Source organism: Camelus ferus, chromosome 3 (genome assembly GCF_009834535.1).
Source record: "Camelus ferus isolate YT-003-E chromosome 3, BCGSAC_Cfer_1.0, whole genome shotgun sequence".
NCBI classification, from domain to species: domain Eukaryota; kingdom Metazoa; phylum Chordata; class Mammalia; order Artiodactyla; family Camelidae; genus Camelus; species Camelus ferus.
The window spans coordinates 79,140,901-79,155,405 of record NC_045698.1 but is presented as its reverse complement, the minus strand read 5'-3'; the positions used below and the strand labels follow the sequence as shown (position 1 = coordinate 79,155,405).

The window sequence follows — 14,505 nt, the reverse complement described above, 5'->3', positions numbered from 1 at the left end:
TATCCAGAGACCGAATGGGCTTCCAAGTCCTCAGCACAGGACTCCAGTAGCCACCCACAATCCATTAGAGTTGACCTGGAGACTGAAATCTATTTGACGTCTCTTTTCTACCCAGTGTTGCTTCCTCTCCCAGACATACATCCAAGTTATGTTCCCTTTAGCCTTTGGGGCAGCCAGGTAGGTCCTGTGGCATGCTTTTCTGTTTATCCCAGTATGCCTTATATTAAAATTTTTTCTGTGTGTGGCAAGTGAAAAAGTTTTGGAAATTCTACCTTAGATAGTTGCCCCTCAGGTTGTATGAAATTAAGTCAACGGCCAGAGACACCTCACCACTTACTAAATTCAGGTTTAGTGGAGAAGTAGTCATACTAGTTTCCACCTTCTGGGAGAAAGAAAAAGGTGTTGAGAAAATAAATTTCTTTGTCCAATCAAAAAATTTTCTTAATGGTAATTGTTCTGTTTTACCCAGGGTTTCAAACTAACAATCAAACTCCTTCCTTACTGGTAGATGAATTAAAGCCAAAGAGCAAGGATGAGCCGAAGGAAATTTTGAAGTAAATGTAGACAATATCCCTTAAATATACAAAAGTCCTGTCTTCATAGATGGTTTGCCTTTGTAGTTTTAGTTGTATTAATATTAATAACTTGCATTTCCTTAGTGCATGTTACTTTATAAAGATCCCTCACATATAATTATCTCATATAATGTTAATCACAGCCCTGTTGGGTAGTGGAGAGCAGGTAGTCACATTTTAGCAATAAGAAGGTTCACACCTGGAGAGGTTAAATGTCTTGACTGATGTTACAAAGTTAACAATATCTTCTGTTGAAAGCAGCCATCAGCAGTGGTGACCATTTTCAGCCCACAGTGAGATTGAGTTGGAATCAATAGCCAAAGGTTTGTGTATTTTCAAAGCAAGTCTAGGATTGAATTTTCTTAAATTAACATTTTGTAATTTAAGTATCAATTCAAATTACTTGTGATTTTAGTTGAATTTAATACTTTTCTAACTACTCTTTTGACTCTTTAGCTTTATTGATCCAAGTAATTATATTTTGAGTCCTTAGATGAATTAATCCAAATATAAAGTATTGATTGTGTCTTCATATTTTAAATAATTAAAAATATACTGAAGTCATATTTTCTATTTGTTTCTTTCCCTAAAGAGTTATTAACATAGAAAAAGATAAACATAGTCATTTCTACAACCAAAAAAGTGACTTCAGAATGGAACACAGTATGCTGGAAGAACTGGAAAACAAATTGATGAACAGCAGGAAAACAGAAAGTAAGCTGAGTTCATGATGAACAAAATCTGTTGAGTGATATAAAGTTGTAGTTTTGCCCTGTGCTTTGTCTTTGTGCACTGACTGTGTTATATTCTCTATCAAGATACTTTCTAGTCGGTAAAGAGTTTGTTCTCTAGGGGTACATATTTATTCTTTGGGTCACTATTGAGTCATTCTAGCTGGCTTGTTTTTTGGCTTGTTTTCTGTGATTATGTCTTTCATTTTAATAGAAGAAAAAAGTGTTTTGTTTTTTGGTTGACAAATCAACGAATGCTATTAAAATTTTTTAAAGTAAAGGGAAGTGGACTCCTGGGCTCTCTGATCTTCATCACCATGGTCTTGCTAACTGAGGCCTGGACTAAATAAGCATCAACAGATTCAGAACCTGTACTTAGCAGTGGTATGAAGTGGTCAAGTTACATAATTATGTTAACCTTAGTTTGCTTTTCTGCGATACAAAACCTACCATTTCTACCTTAGGAGTGCTGCCTGTGCATCCGATTAGATAATATATAAGAACGTGCCTTATAGATTGTACAGCTAATATTTTCTGTTGTTTGTTATGAATATTAATCATTGTTAACAGTGTACTAAATGTTGACCTTAAAAAAGAATTCTGCTAGAATACCTTGTTTCTTTGTGAAGTAGCTTTTATATGTTGCAAAATCCTTATGTTATAATGAAAAACTTCTTAGCTTTGATTAAAAGAAAAATAATGGTTATCAACCAACTAAGCTTTATAAAATATTAAGACTTATTATATAGAGATTACACTGCTCATGGGACTTCCTTATAGCCATTTAAAAGAAATTCTTAGTAAGTTTTTTTCTTTCAGAATATAAGATTGCATGATTTTAAAAAATCATCTTTTGTCAGATAGTGGCAGGAATCATTCTCCCTTTTCTGTTGGAATGACAACAAGACCCAATAAATATACCAAATTTCCTGTTCTCCTCTTTAATTCATAGAGGAATCTAAACATCCCTTACTTAATATTTCTTAATTTCCCACAGTTCTTTAATAGACAACTGAGAGGTTGATCTGTCTCTCAAGCATGCCATTAAGTAGAGTGTCTCCATTCTGTGTATTTTAATTCATGTGATTGTCCCCTTTTTAAGGCAACTTTATTTTTATCTTTTTATTTCCCTTTGTTCTACAGTTTTGCCTCTCTTTATTCACATTTTGTGTTTATCTTATTTAGGAGAAGAAGGAATGCATTGTGTTAGTACAAGGGTATAGAAATTTTCCCTTCATATTACATATTACAGCTCAGAAGTACTAAATACCTATTTCTTACCTCAAATATCATGCCACAATTTTACCTTGCATTTATGTAATATTGTACTTGAATCATTTGCCTATAGTACAGAATGTCACTTTCCAATGAATAAATAAAAGATCATTTGCACTATAGTGGTATAACTGTAGCTGATCAAACTATGGGAAAAATAAAACAACAAAAAGCTTTCCTAATTACTTTACTAGGGAAGTTTCTTGACCTAGAGTTACAACAATGGGTAAGACCCTATAAAATACATTGGATTTATTTTCTACTTTTATGGAGCTCTTGAAGTTTAATAAAAAATAGAACAAACCAAAGTCACATAGGCGTATTTGAGGTTTGTTTTGAATATTAGCACTGGCTTCAGCCTTAAAGGTAAACTTTTTTTAAAAATTGCTGTTAAGGACTTTTGAACGGAGCCTTTTGGTGCTTCATGTTCATTTATGGCAAAGTTGCAAAAAACGAAGGAGGGGTGCATAAATAAAATACCCAAAATGAAAAAATAATATTGCTATTATTATTATTATTATAGGAATATGTATATCAGTGTGAGCATATGATTTTAGCCTATTAATTTAAGTAAATTTTAAAGTAATGTTATTACTTCAGAAAGAAAATATGAAAGAAGAATCCAGTGTTTCCTGCTGCTGATAGAGAACATCTGAAAGTCTTTGAGACTCTCCTCTGTTATTCAGGCTTTTACTGTGGGCCTAATACTTTACTTCAGGCTGGTCCTTTAGTTGAGCTTGGCAACTGGTAGCAGAGATACCAGTAAATGGCACCTAAGACATCTCCTCGAGGCCATGACTGTGACACCGGCGGGTATCGCCAGCCCCTGTCTTAGAGGCTGTGGTTAGATTAAGTTAATTCTCACTAGAAAGTTTGTCAGTATTCATAGAATTAATATTGGTTAGACAGTTTCAATATTCCAGCAATAGTTGATATCAAAATCTATGTGCATAAGGGGGAGAGTATAGCTCAAGTGGTAGAGCACCTGCTTAGCATGCATGAGGTCCTGGGTTCAATCCCCAGTATGTCCTCTAAAAATAAACAAACAAACCTAATTACCTACCCCCCAAAATAAAAAAAAATTTTTTTTAAATCTATGTCCATAAATTACAACAAGTTAATTTAACACTTATAAATAACAATCTTTGGTTCATTATTTAATTGCTCTTTGTTATCATTTACTAAGTGATGGTGATCAGTCTTGTGTGAAGAATCCTGAATTGGTAAACACATTTATTACAGAATTATTTTAAAATACATACTTTCTTCCTTACAGGAGCAAAAATCCAGCAACAATTGGCCAAAATACACAACAATGTAAAGAAACTTCAGCATCAGTTAAAAGATGTGAAGCCTACACCTGACTGTAAGTAAATTTGGATTTTATATTCTTTCTTATATATTAGTATTTTCTATTATTCATTAGAAAAATTTATACTTTTCTAATAAATTTTTCTTTTTGGCATTAATGGAGGAGCTAAGCCCTCCTTTGTGGTTAGGGATTAAGAAGGATACTTTGGAAAACTGTAATATCTGATGTTTATGTATTTTTTTAATCTTTAAAATTCCATCAAATCCCTACAAATTATGAAATAGAACAGATATTAGTGTCACATATAGGTTGAAGATGTGGTATGGAAAGATTCAGATTTAGCTAATGAAAAGGAAAACAGACTGATTTCTTGATTCTTAGCCTAGTATTTTCCCATCATTTGCTTTTTGGAATTATTGCCTTCCACAGGCATTTCAGATACCTAAGGGAACGACTAAACTAAATAGTATTGGGGCAAATTCTAGTCATTTGTAAAAAGCAAAATTCTGTCCTTCCTTCCTTGCTCATACCAACATTCATTCCTGAGAGATCAGAACAAACAGTAAAATGCTGAAGATGTGTGGACTTAAGAATCAGACAGATGTTGGGACAAATTCTTGAACTATAAGGTTAGTGATTTTAGGAAAGTTACTTGATCTCTGCGCTTTCATTTTGTCAGCTCTAAAATGGAGATTATCATAGGCCCTAACTCATGGTTAGGGGGATGAAGTGAGACAGTGCACATAAAGCTCTTGTGTAACTAACAAAGGAAGCAGTGAAGAGTAGTCAACGTGAATATTATAATTACTATTCATTAAGTTAATTCATCAACCCATAAAAATTTTAGAAGAGAACATAGGTTAACATTTTTATAATTGTGTCATAATTTATAAGAATGACAAAGATAGGAAACCGTAAAGAAAGAAGTAGACATAATTGGCTTAAAAAAACCTCAAACCCGTAAGTAAAGTTGAAATACAAATTAGGAAAACATTAGCAATATGTATGTAACTTAAAAAGCTAATATCCATGATGTATAAAGTGCGTACAAATTAGAACAACAAAGTAACCTAATAGAAAAATGGGCAAAGATTGTAAGGTGCATGTTATGGCAAAAGCAATACAAAACACATGTGAAAAAATACTCAGGCTTATTAATTTTTATAAAAATGTCAAATTAATGATGATAAATTTTTGGGTATCATTTTAGAAATGCTTAGAATTCTGTACATGGGAAAGAGCACTTTCAGGAACTGTAAGTTGGTAGAGCCTCTCTGATGGACAAGGTGACAGTGTCTAGCATACTGTCAAGTGGGCATACTTTTTTATTTAGCATTTCAAGTTAATTATCCTCTAAAAATATTCATTCAAGTACAGCATTGCATCTTTTTAAAAGTTCATCATTTGGAGAATTAATTAAATCAATTAGAGTAGCATTAGACCATGAAATACTATGGAGTCATAAGAAGAATAATGAACTAGTCATATGTACATTGATATGGAGAGTTAACTGCAACATTTTGTTAAAGAAAAAGTGCAAGTCACAAACCAGTATGTGTAGTATAAAACATTTTTTTGGAAAAAATAATATTTAAGATATGTGTACATAGGAAAAGATCTGTAATCAAAACAATTGCGGTTATAAAAACTCACTATTTAACAGCACATTTTTTCTTATCCTTTAGTCTAAGAAATGTTTTAATTTAAGGGAACATTCCCGTTTTTTTCCTAATGTTTAATTGTTGGTCATAATGAAATATGACATAATTTTTCTATTTTTTTTTTTTTTTTACAGTTGTGGAAAAGCTCAGAGAAATGATGGAAGAAATTGAAAATGCAATTAACACTTTTAAGGAAGAGCAGAGGTTGATGTAAGTTTTAAACTTATTTTAACATAAAATTATTTACCTGTATTTTTCAGTAACTCTCTACTAGGTTATTATATATAAACTATTTTGTTATGTATTTAATACTAGTCTTAACACAAAGGCAATGTAACAGCTCTCTTCTTTTGTTTTAGGTTTTAGACTGCTTTTCCTGTTTAAAGTGAATTTTCATTTATATTTGGCCACTAAAAATCCCAAATGAGAACTTGAAAGTTCGTTTTTTTCTCTGAGGAAACTCTTTTAAGGCTTAGATTTTATAAATGTTAATAATGTTAAGTGGAGAAGATGACATGAAATGAGTCAGGAATAATAAAATTTGAGTCAAAAATGAACAGTTAATATGGATTGGTTTGTAAATTACCATTCAAACTTTATTTTTAAAATTTTAGCTATGAAGAGCTTGTTAAAGAAGAGAAAACAACTAATAATGAGTTGAGTGCCATATCAAGAAAAATTGACACATGGGCTTTAGGTAATTCAGAAACAGAGAAAGCTTTCAGAGCAATGTCAAGCAAAGTTCCTGTAGACAAAGTAACCCCAAGTACTCTTCCAGAAGAAGTGGTAGATTTTGAAAAATTCCTTCAGCAATCAGGAGGGCGACAAGGAGGCTGGGATGATTATGATCACCAGAACTTTGTAAAGGTGAGAAACAAGCATAAAGGGAAGCCAGCATTTATGGGAGAAGTTCTAGAACACCTTCCTGGAAGAACACAGGATGAAGTTCAACAGCACGAAAAGTGGTATCAAAAATTTCTGGCCCTAGAAGAAAGAAAAAAAGAGGTAATAATAATTATCATAGCTATCATTTGTTGTACGTTTGTGTTCTAGGACTGTGCTAAACTCTTTAACGTGTGTTACTAACTGTACAACAACCCCATGAGGTTTTGTGTTTTTTTTCAGTATTGAAGTTTTCCTTTTTTTAATTTAAAAAAAAAATTTTAAGATTTTTTTTATTGAGTTATAGTCATTTTACAATGTTACACTTTTTCTTCCACCATAAGAGGGTGAAACAGTCTTTGAGAAGTTAAGTAATTTTGGTGGAACTACAGTTGGACATCTTTAAGCCCAAACATATCTACCCCAAGAAATAATACAGTGGGTCAGAAAACTTCTGCCTGTGCAACACTTCCTCTCTGCCCACTGGAGGTGTAGGAAATTCACATCTACTCAGGCTTTTGGTAAAAGTCATCTTACTAGCAAAGCCCACATTGTTTCCAACAGAAAATAAAGAGACAGTAGGAAAAACTCCTTTGACTCAGAAGTTTCTTTGAGTTTTGAAACTTCAGCCTCATTGCTTATTTTAAAAGACTCAAAATTTTGGCCATTCCAGAGAAGAAAGTAACTCTTTTATTGTAGCAAATACCTTAAAAAGCTTCATTTTCACAAAAATATTATTCTGGCTCTAATTTAGAGCAGGATTTCTCAATGTTGGCATTGTTGACTATTTGGGCTGATAATTTTTTGCTGTAGGGGCTGTCCTGTGCATTGTAAGATGGTTGGCAGGATCCTTGGCCTCCACCCACGAGATGCTAGTAGCACCCCCTTAATTGTGATTATCAAAAATATGTACAGACATTGCCAGATGTCCCCTGGAGGGCAAGAATTACCCCATGTTGATAACCAGGAGTTTAGATAGTCTAAGTCTGAGTCACTTTTTTGTAGCCTTCGCTTAGATAAACTTCAACTCAGTTGGTTTAACCAGAAAGGTATGACAGTTCACCAAACATACCTAAGGAGCATTAAAGAAATACTTGATTCCATGTGTAGTCTAAAGTTTTAGGGGAAGTAGCTGGTGTTTGTTCTTGTTGCTATTGTTTTTCTACAAAATAAGCTGAATGTTCAGAAGGTTGACTTTTGAAACTTTAAGAAAAATTTTTGAAATGTTAAGTCATTTTTAAAAACTCAAAATATCAAGCTATTAAGAATTATTTGGGCTTCTTTCCTAGGATACTGAAAATGTGGGGTCCATGGACCAAGCGAGGTGGTCTGTGGACCAGCAAAATCAGCACTTTTTAGACTTTAGCAGGCCCCAACCCCAGAACTAATCCAAATTCTGGAGATAGGGCCCTGAAATCTGTGTTTAAACAAGTCCCCTAGGTTATTCTGTTAACAGGCTAAAAGTTTGAGGTCCACCTCTCTAGGGAAAAAGAAGACACAGTGCTTCTTGTAATAAAGGTAAACTACTGGATTCCAGCTTTCTCTTCTTGTTCCCACCACTCTGTTTCCTGATAACTGATGATTGACTGGATGTAGCAGGGGGTGGGAGGGGGTGTGACAGGGGAGGTGCCATTTACTGAAGTAGGACATGCTGGAGGGGAAGAGGGAAGTTTGGGGGGAAAGCATCAGGAATGCAGTTTTAAATCTGTTGAGTTTAAAATGTGGAGTAGGAAATTTACCATTTTTATCTCCCACTTTCTTAAATATATCCTGTGTTTTTCCTAAATGAACATACTTATTTTCAGACATGCCATGACCTCTCTGGCCCAAGGACCCTTGCTTATCTCGTTCTTGCTTTCCGGAACCTCCATTCTTTCTTTCCCCCTCCACTGCCAGCCTGCCCAAATCTGCCCAGATCAGATGCTACTTCTTTCTTATCTACTAAAACATAAACAGGCCCCTCAGAATCTCCCTAGCACTTTGTTTCTACATCTTGTGTGATGTGCAATGGCATATTCTATATTATAATATTTATGGACATACCTTATCTCACCTGGAGCAGAGCTGCTCAGAGCTGGCCCACAGAGTGGATGTCAGTTTGCAAACTATTTCTGGTCTTCAGTGAGATAATGTGATCACACCAGAATCAGCTACCGAGTAAACACACTGTTTAGTTCAGGTGACTGTTTTTTCACAGAAAATTTTCTCATTGAAGGAAGCAGTACATTGATTTACATTCTGGCATGAATTCCTGACATGGTGGACCAGTACCTTGAAAAGCACCATACTAGACGGCGTTCAGTATTGTTTCAATCATCTGTAGTTCCTATCACATTGTGTTGCATATAGTACACATACCATAAGGATTTATTTAATGAAAATGAATGATATACCGTAAGGAAAGATAAGGAAATGATTTCCCAACTTGAGGGAAAAGTAATTCAGTGGATGTGTCCTGTATGGCATAGAGAAGCCTGCTAGACTTGTAAATAATCTTTATATACTCATATATGAAGATACGAAGCTATTTTACTTTTTCTTTTTTTCACACTTATGAAGCACTATGTGCCAGGCACTGACTCATTTCATCTTCACAACACTATTCGAGAATTGCTACTTTCCACTTACGGATGAGCAAAATGGGGACAAAGACATTTAGTGACTCATCCGAGGTCACACCTGGTAAATGGCAAGGCCAGAATTTGGTCCCAAATACCTGGCTTCAGAGCAGTGTGCTCTCAACTACCCCACTTTCAATTCTTCTGATATTTGACCAGAAGTAGGTGACTCAGAAGGGATTCTAAGCCTAGAAGGAGGATTTGGAAACATGAAATGATCAGAGGAAAGGAGTATTTCCTCAGAACACAAATGAAGGCAGTAAAGGAGAGGAGGCTACTTCATGAGGTGAAGTCCTTGTGTACCTTGGGATTAAGAGAGGAAGAGAAAGGCCAAAGGAATAAACTATTATGCAGTGTTTTAAAAGATATATTAAATATTTTGCAAACAGAAGTGGAAAAAATTCCTTTGGTTAAAAAAAACACTTTAAAACGTAAGCAACCTGCGTCCTGCAATCAGTATTCTTTCTAGAAAGATGGATTTGGGGTTGTATTTTAAAATGTTTCAGGTTATTAAAAATATGTTCTCTTCCTCTCTTTTCTTAACCACTTAGTCTATTCAGAATTGGAAAACCAAAAAGCAGCAAAAAAAGGAGGAAATTTTCAAATTAAAGGAAAAGGCGGAGAACATACCTATGCTTTTTCATAATAAACAGGAGGACAATCAAAAGCAAAAGGAAGAACAAAGGAAGAAGCAGAAATTGGCAGTTGAAGCTTGGAAAAAACAGAAAAGTATAGAAATGTCAATGAAATATGCTTCCCAGTTAAAAGAAGAGGAAGAGAAGGAGAAAAAGCAGCAGAAAGAGCGCCAACGCCAGTGTAAACTAAAATTGCTGCTAGAAAATTACACCCAGCAGAAGAAAGAACAGGAAGAATTTTTGAGACTTGAAAAGGAGATAAGGGAAAAGACAGAAAAGGCAGAAAAAAGGAAAACTGCTGCTGATGAAATTTCCAGATTTCAAGAAAGAGTGAGTAAACACGTTTCCTAAATAACTTTTCAATGCTCCACATGGATGTATTACTCCCAGCTTCAGTTCAGCAAAAATTGAGTGCTTCTGATACATCAGGCCTGGACTGAGCATTAGTGTAGCAAAATAAGTAGGCCATGTTCCCTGATTCCTAGTAGATTATAGTCTGGGAAAGACTGGTGTGCAAATCGGGGACTGCGGTATAATAGGTAAACAGTGGTGGTGATTGTGTTTTGGACAGAGAACTTTTGAAGGTGATATGCAAGGCAGGAAGCTTACCATAGCTGTGCGTGTCAGACAGGAGGTGAGGCTTGAGTCTTGAAGGAGGAAAAGGGGGAAGGAGCAGGGCAGTCTCTCCTAGGAGAGGGAACAGCATGAATGGGCAGCTTGAAGGAGTGTAACAGTGTGGTTTGCGGGGGAAACTGTAAACACTCAGTATTCTCAGTATCAAGTGGGAGATGGGAACCAGCATGGAAAGGCAGCCATAGGCCAGGCCCTGAATGTGCTGTCTTCTCTGACAAACTGGCTGGCTTTTCCCCATCGGTGATTCCCTTACTTGTTCACTGTCTCCCTGCCATGATGTAAGATCCATGAAGGCAGAGGTTTTGTCCTTTTTGTTCATCCTTGTACCCTAGGGTCTAGGACATCGTAGGTACTCAACATACACTTAAAGGAATCAAAGTTCTTGAGTACAAATGAGAGGTAACTATTATGAATTGTTTTATGCATCAGAATACATAGAAGCAACAGTCATAAAGCAAAAAATAAGAGACGTACAAAGAAAAATAATAGGCAAAAACACATTAATAGTGGAATTCTCTGGTCTATATATAAAGACAAAAGATCCACTCCCCAAAAACACAAGAGGTCACATAATAAAAGCCCAAGGAAAGAAAAAAATCTGTAAAACAGAAAATTTAATATATCTAAAACCAGACGTATCTTCATTGATAAGTGAAAATAGGTAACTCACCCATTCAAAGAAAAGAAGTTTTAGATTGAGCCATAAAATAAAACAAGAAACACTTAAAACAAAGTCATTCAGAAAAGATGTGCATGTATTACTTATATTCAGAGAAACTAAAGCTCTTAGCTTTTATTGGAAAAAGTTGATACTAAAACAGTATTGATATTTAAGATAATTTAACTTGTAGGCAACTAAACTTTGAAACAGTCTAGCTAATCTTACTTTCTTAATGTTATCTTTTTGTTGGTATTTATCTTCTAGGATTTACATAAACTTGAATTGAAAATTCTAGATAGACAATCAAAGGAGGATGAAAAGGCAGAAAAACAAAGAAAATTGGCAAAATTAAAAGAAAAGGTACTCTGTACTGAGATTAATTTATTTTCCCTTTTATTATGGTAACTCATTGATTTGTAAGGATACAGAAATAAATTCCATTTTCTTTATATCCATCTCCTTTATTTCATACCTATTTATTTATGTATTACAAAAAATAACTTGGTACAACTTAAGCAACTATTGTTTGAATTCTGACATTTTGCATTATAAGCACCTCATTTTCTTTTACCCTAAATTACTTCTTTCTTCCTACTCTTCATTCCTTTCTTCGTTCTTCCTAGGTAGCCTGTTTCAGACCTATGGCAGCTATCAGAGCATTGTTCAATCTCATTGGTGATACAGATACTGGTGACTCTCATGAATAAAACAGAGGACTTACTGGTGGTTATTGTCTTAAATTTATTATCTGGCTATACCACTGTCATCCTTTGCTACACTACATTTCCCTCATAACAGAAATAGAAAAGAAACAGAACAACAGTGGAAGCAGAATAAAATAATTAACTAGAAAAATAAACTGAATTAACAGTTTTATAATAGACTGATGTAGTCCAAATTTTATTTTAGCTATATGAGCACAATTAGAAGTTTACTGAAGAGGTTATTAACACTTCATTTTGTTTAGCTAATATCAAGTATTTTTCTTAAAACTGCTTCCTGTTACTAAGGACCTTACTCACGAGTACGAACTTAATAGTTCGTATAAATTAACTGGCACTCATTTTACTTGTGATTACAGGTTGAAAACAATGTTAGGAGAGATCCCTCTAGGCTTTACAAACCTACTAAAGGTTGGGAAGAACGGACCAGAAAGATAGGACCAGCAGGCTCTGGGCCACTTCTGCGTATCCCACATAGGTAAAAAGGGCTTAGAATGGTGTTCATTCTAGAGTAATTTAATAAGCTGCATGTTTTTATTTTATGCAATTTCTGTATGTATATATCTTATAATAAAAACTTGGTAAAGCAAATCTATATACTTTTTAAAAGTTAACATTTAATTAAGACTTTTAAAACATTTCCTATATATTGATAATTGCTTTTCTCTTCTTCTCCTTAGGGCTATTCCAACCTGGAGACAAGGAGTTTAGTAAAGAATATGGGATAATGAAATTGGTGTTCAGTTGATAAGAATGTTTGCACATTCAGTTAAACAAGGAGAGAGTGACTAACCGTGTTCTTTAAATATCGCTAGCCTAGTCAGATTGATTATTGTGGCATATGTGAATTGACAAGTATGAAGTTCCATGTGGCTTTGTCACTAGTATTTCCTGTTTATACTAAGAGGGTATTTAATGTATAAGTTGGCCTGTTATTGATGTAAAAGTTCTCTGAATAAGTTTATGTTAGAAATATTTCATTTAAACAGAACATTTCAAAGATACTTTGTTTTTGTCATGGCATAGCAAAAGAAACTAACACAATCATAGAATGACATTTTTAAATGAAAATTTTATAACTTTATAACTTGGAGCTAAATTAGCTTGAGTAAAGTGGAAAGTTTTTTTTGAGTTATGAAATAAGTTAGTACTTTTTCTAAGTTAAACAAATGGGTAATTTGTCAGTTACTACACTTTTGTCTAACAAATATTTTGTATTTGTTTCAAGCATGCTTTGTTTTATATAGAGAATATTTATTTTAAAAATATGCCTCTCACCTCATATATACCCTATTATTTGTATTATTGATATAATCTTTTTGGTTTCCTTCAGCTATTTCAAATTTCCTTTGAGCCCTTCTGGACTTCACATATTTATAAAATCTTCGTGTCTTCCACATCTTCCTGGCTCAGCAGTTTTCTTTTCTGCTCTGTTTGTCCCAAAATATGAACATTCTCTGTTTTGAAACATCATCTGAAATAAGCTGGCTTTAGAATCCTATGATTTCTCTTGGTGGTGTTTAAAATGTTTTAAAATTGCTGGACTACTATATTTGGTCAAAAGAATCAATTTTAAAATTTCCAAACTTCTGTAAAGAAAAACACCATTTAACCTAATTTGACTTTACTTTTCATATTAAAAAATCTTAATTCCTGAGTTTAATTAGTTCTCATCTTATAGAAAAGTTATTATATACATAATAAATAAAAGAAACTCATTTCTTATGATTTTTAGTGTATCTTTAATTGTAATTTGATGTATTTGGGTCAAATGACTCAGGTATTAATCTACTATGAGTAGTGGTCAAAACCTTTTCTTACTTTATGGTTATTATTCAAAGTAGATGGCTTCCAAATTTTGGAAAATAAATTCTTATTATACAATTTTGGGTGCAAAATGAGAGAATTAACATAAAACATTCTTAATCAGGAATGCCCATGTTATTTGTTGTACTTGTTCTTCTTAGCTTTTTTAAATGATTTGAGGCAGTTTATAAATATAGAACAGGACAAGGGAATTTAAAAACAGAACTGAACAGCTACAAGACACAGAAAGTAAAAGTTTATTTATGCATTGCTTTCTAACTTGTTGCTTTTTGTTGTATACAAATGCAGCTTTCAGTTTCCTGAATCTAAGGTAAGCCTACTGGGTGATGTGATTCTTACGGCTTTTTGTTTATTTTTTGTTTGGTTTGTTAATAAAAGAAAGTATGAAAGTGAAGACACCAGTCCTTCTACCTGAATCTAAAATAAATGAGGAATATATCATATGATCCTTTGTATAAAGAACATAGAATAAACATAAACATAATAATGTCTTCAGTTACAAGCTCTTAGAATAGATGTCAAATAAATATTATACTGGATTGAAAAGTATATTGATAAGAAATTTAGGAAAAACACTAAAGGAAAAATGTTACAAAGCACCCATAATTCCACTACCCTAAGGTAACTTTTTCCAAAAGTATACCTACATATTTTTAAGTTGCTAGTCTTAGAGTACATTTTAAATACCATACTATAATTGCTTCTGTATGTTTCTATATAATTGAAATATTATCATTTAATGGCTAAATAATATTCAGTTTTACAGATGCTCTATCATTCCTACACTTTGAAGACTTGTGCTGTTTACACTTCTTAGCTAGTAATTGTAATAATTTTATGTCTGAGTTAGATTCTGTCATGCATATGTGAAAAATCTTGTACTGTAAAAATCACCCATAAGAAGGTGGGTGATTACTTACCTAGGAAGTGTTTTATCTCTGAATGAGTTCACCATAGAAGTATTTGCTCCAGA

The 14,505-nt window shown here is 33.7% G+C and overlaps 1 protein-coding gene across 7 annotated transcripts in view; it reads left to right on the top strand.

Annotated features, from left to right (window-relative positions):
- Positions 1 to 13,104, top strand: part of CCDC112 (coiled-coil domain containing 112) — a 116,425-nt gene extending 103,321 nt beyond the window's left edge. For 6 of the 7 annotated variants that reach the window (XM_032476528.1, XM_032476529.1, XM_032476530.1 and 3 more), the window contains 8 exons: positions 1,168 to 1,289; positions 3,858 to 3,947; positions 5,689 to 5,764; positions 6,169 to 6,559; positions 9,606 to 10,019; positions 11,248 to 11,343; positions 12,065 to 12,183; positions 12,386 to 13,104. In XM_032476528.1, coding sequence (XP_032332419.1) covers positions 1,229 to 1,289; positions 3,858 to 3,947; positions 5,689 to 5,764; positions 6,169 to 6,559; positions 9,606 to 10,019; positions 11,248 to 11,343; positions 12,065 to 12,183; positions 12,386 to 12,416 — 1,278 coding nt within the window. In that variant the 5' untranslated portion in view covers positions 1,168 to 1,228 and the 3' untranslated portion in view covers positions 12,417 to 13,104. The remainder of the gene's footprint in view (positions 1 to 1,167; positions 1,290 to 3,857; positions 3,948 to 5,688; positions 5,765 to 6,168; positions 6,560 to 9,605; positions 10,020 to 11,247; positions 11,344 to 12,064; positions 12,184 to 12,385) is intronic. The other variant, XM_032476527.1, reaches the window with a different exon arrangement.
- Positions 13,105 to 14,505: the final 1,401 nt, after the last annotated feature.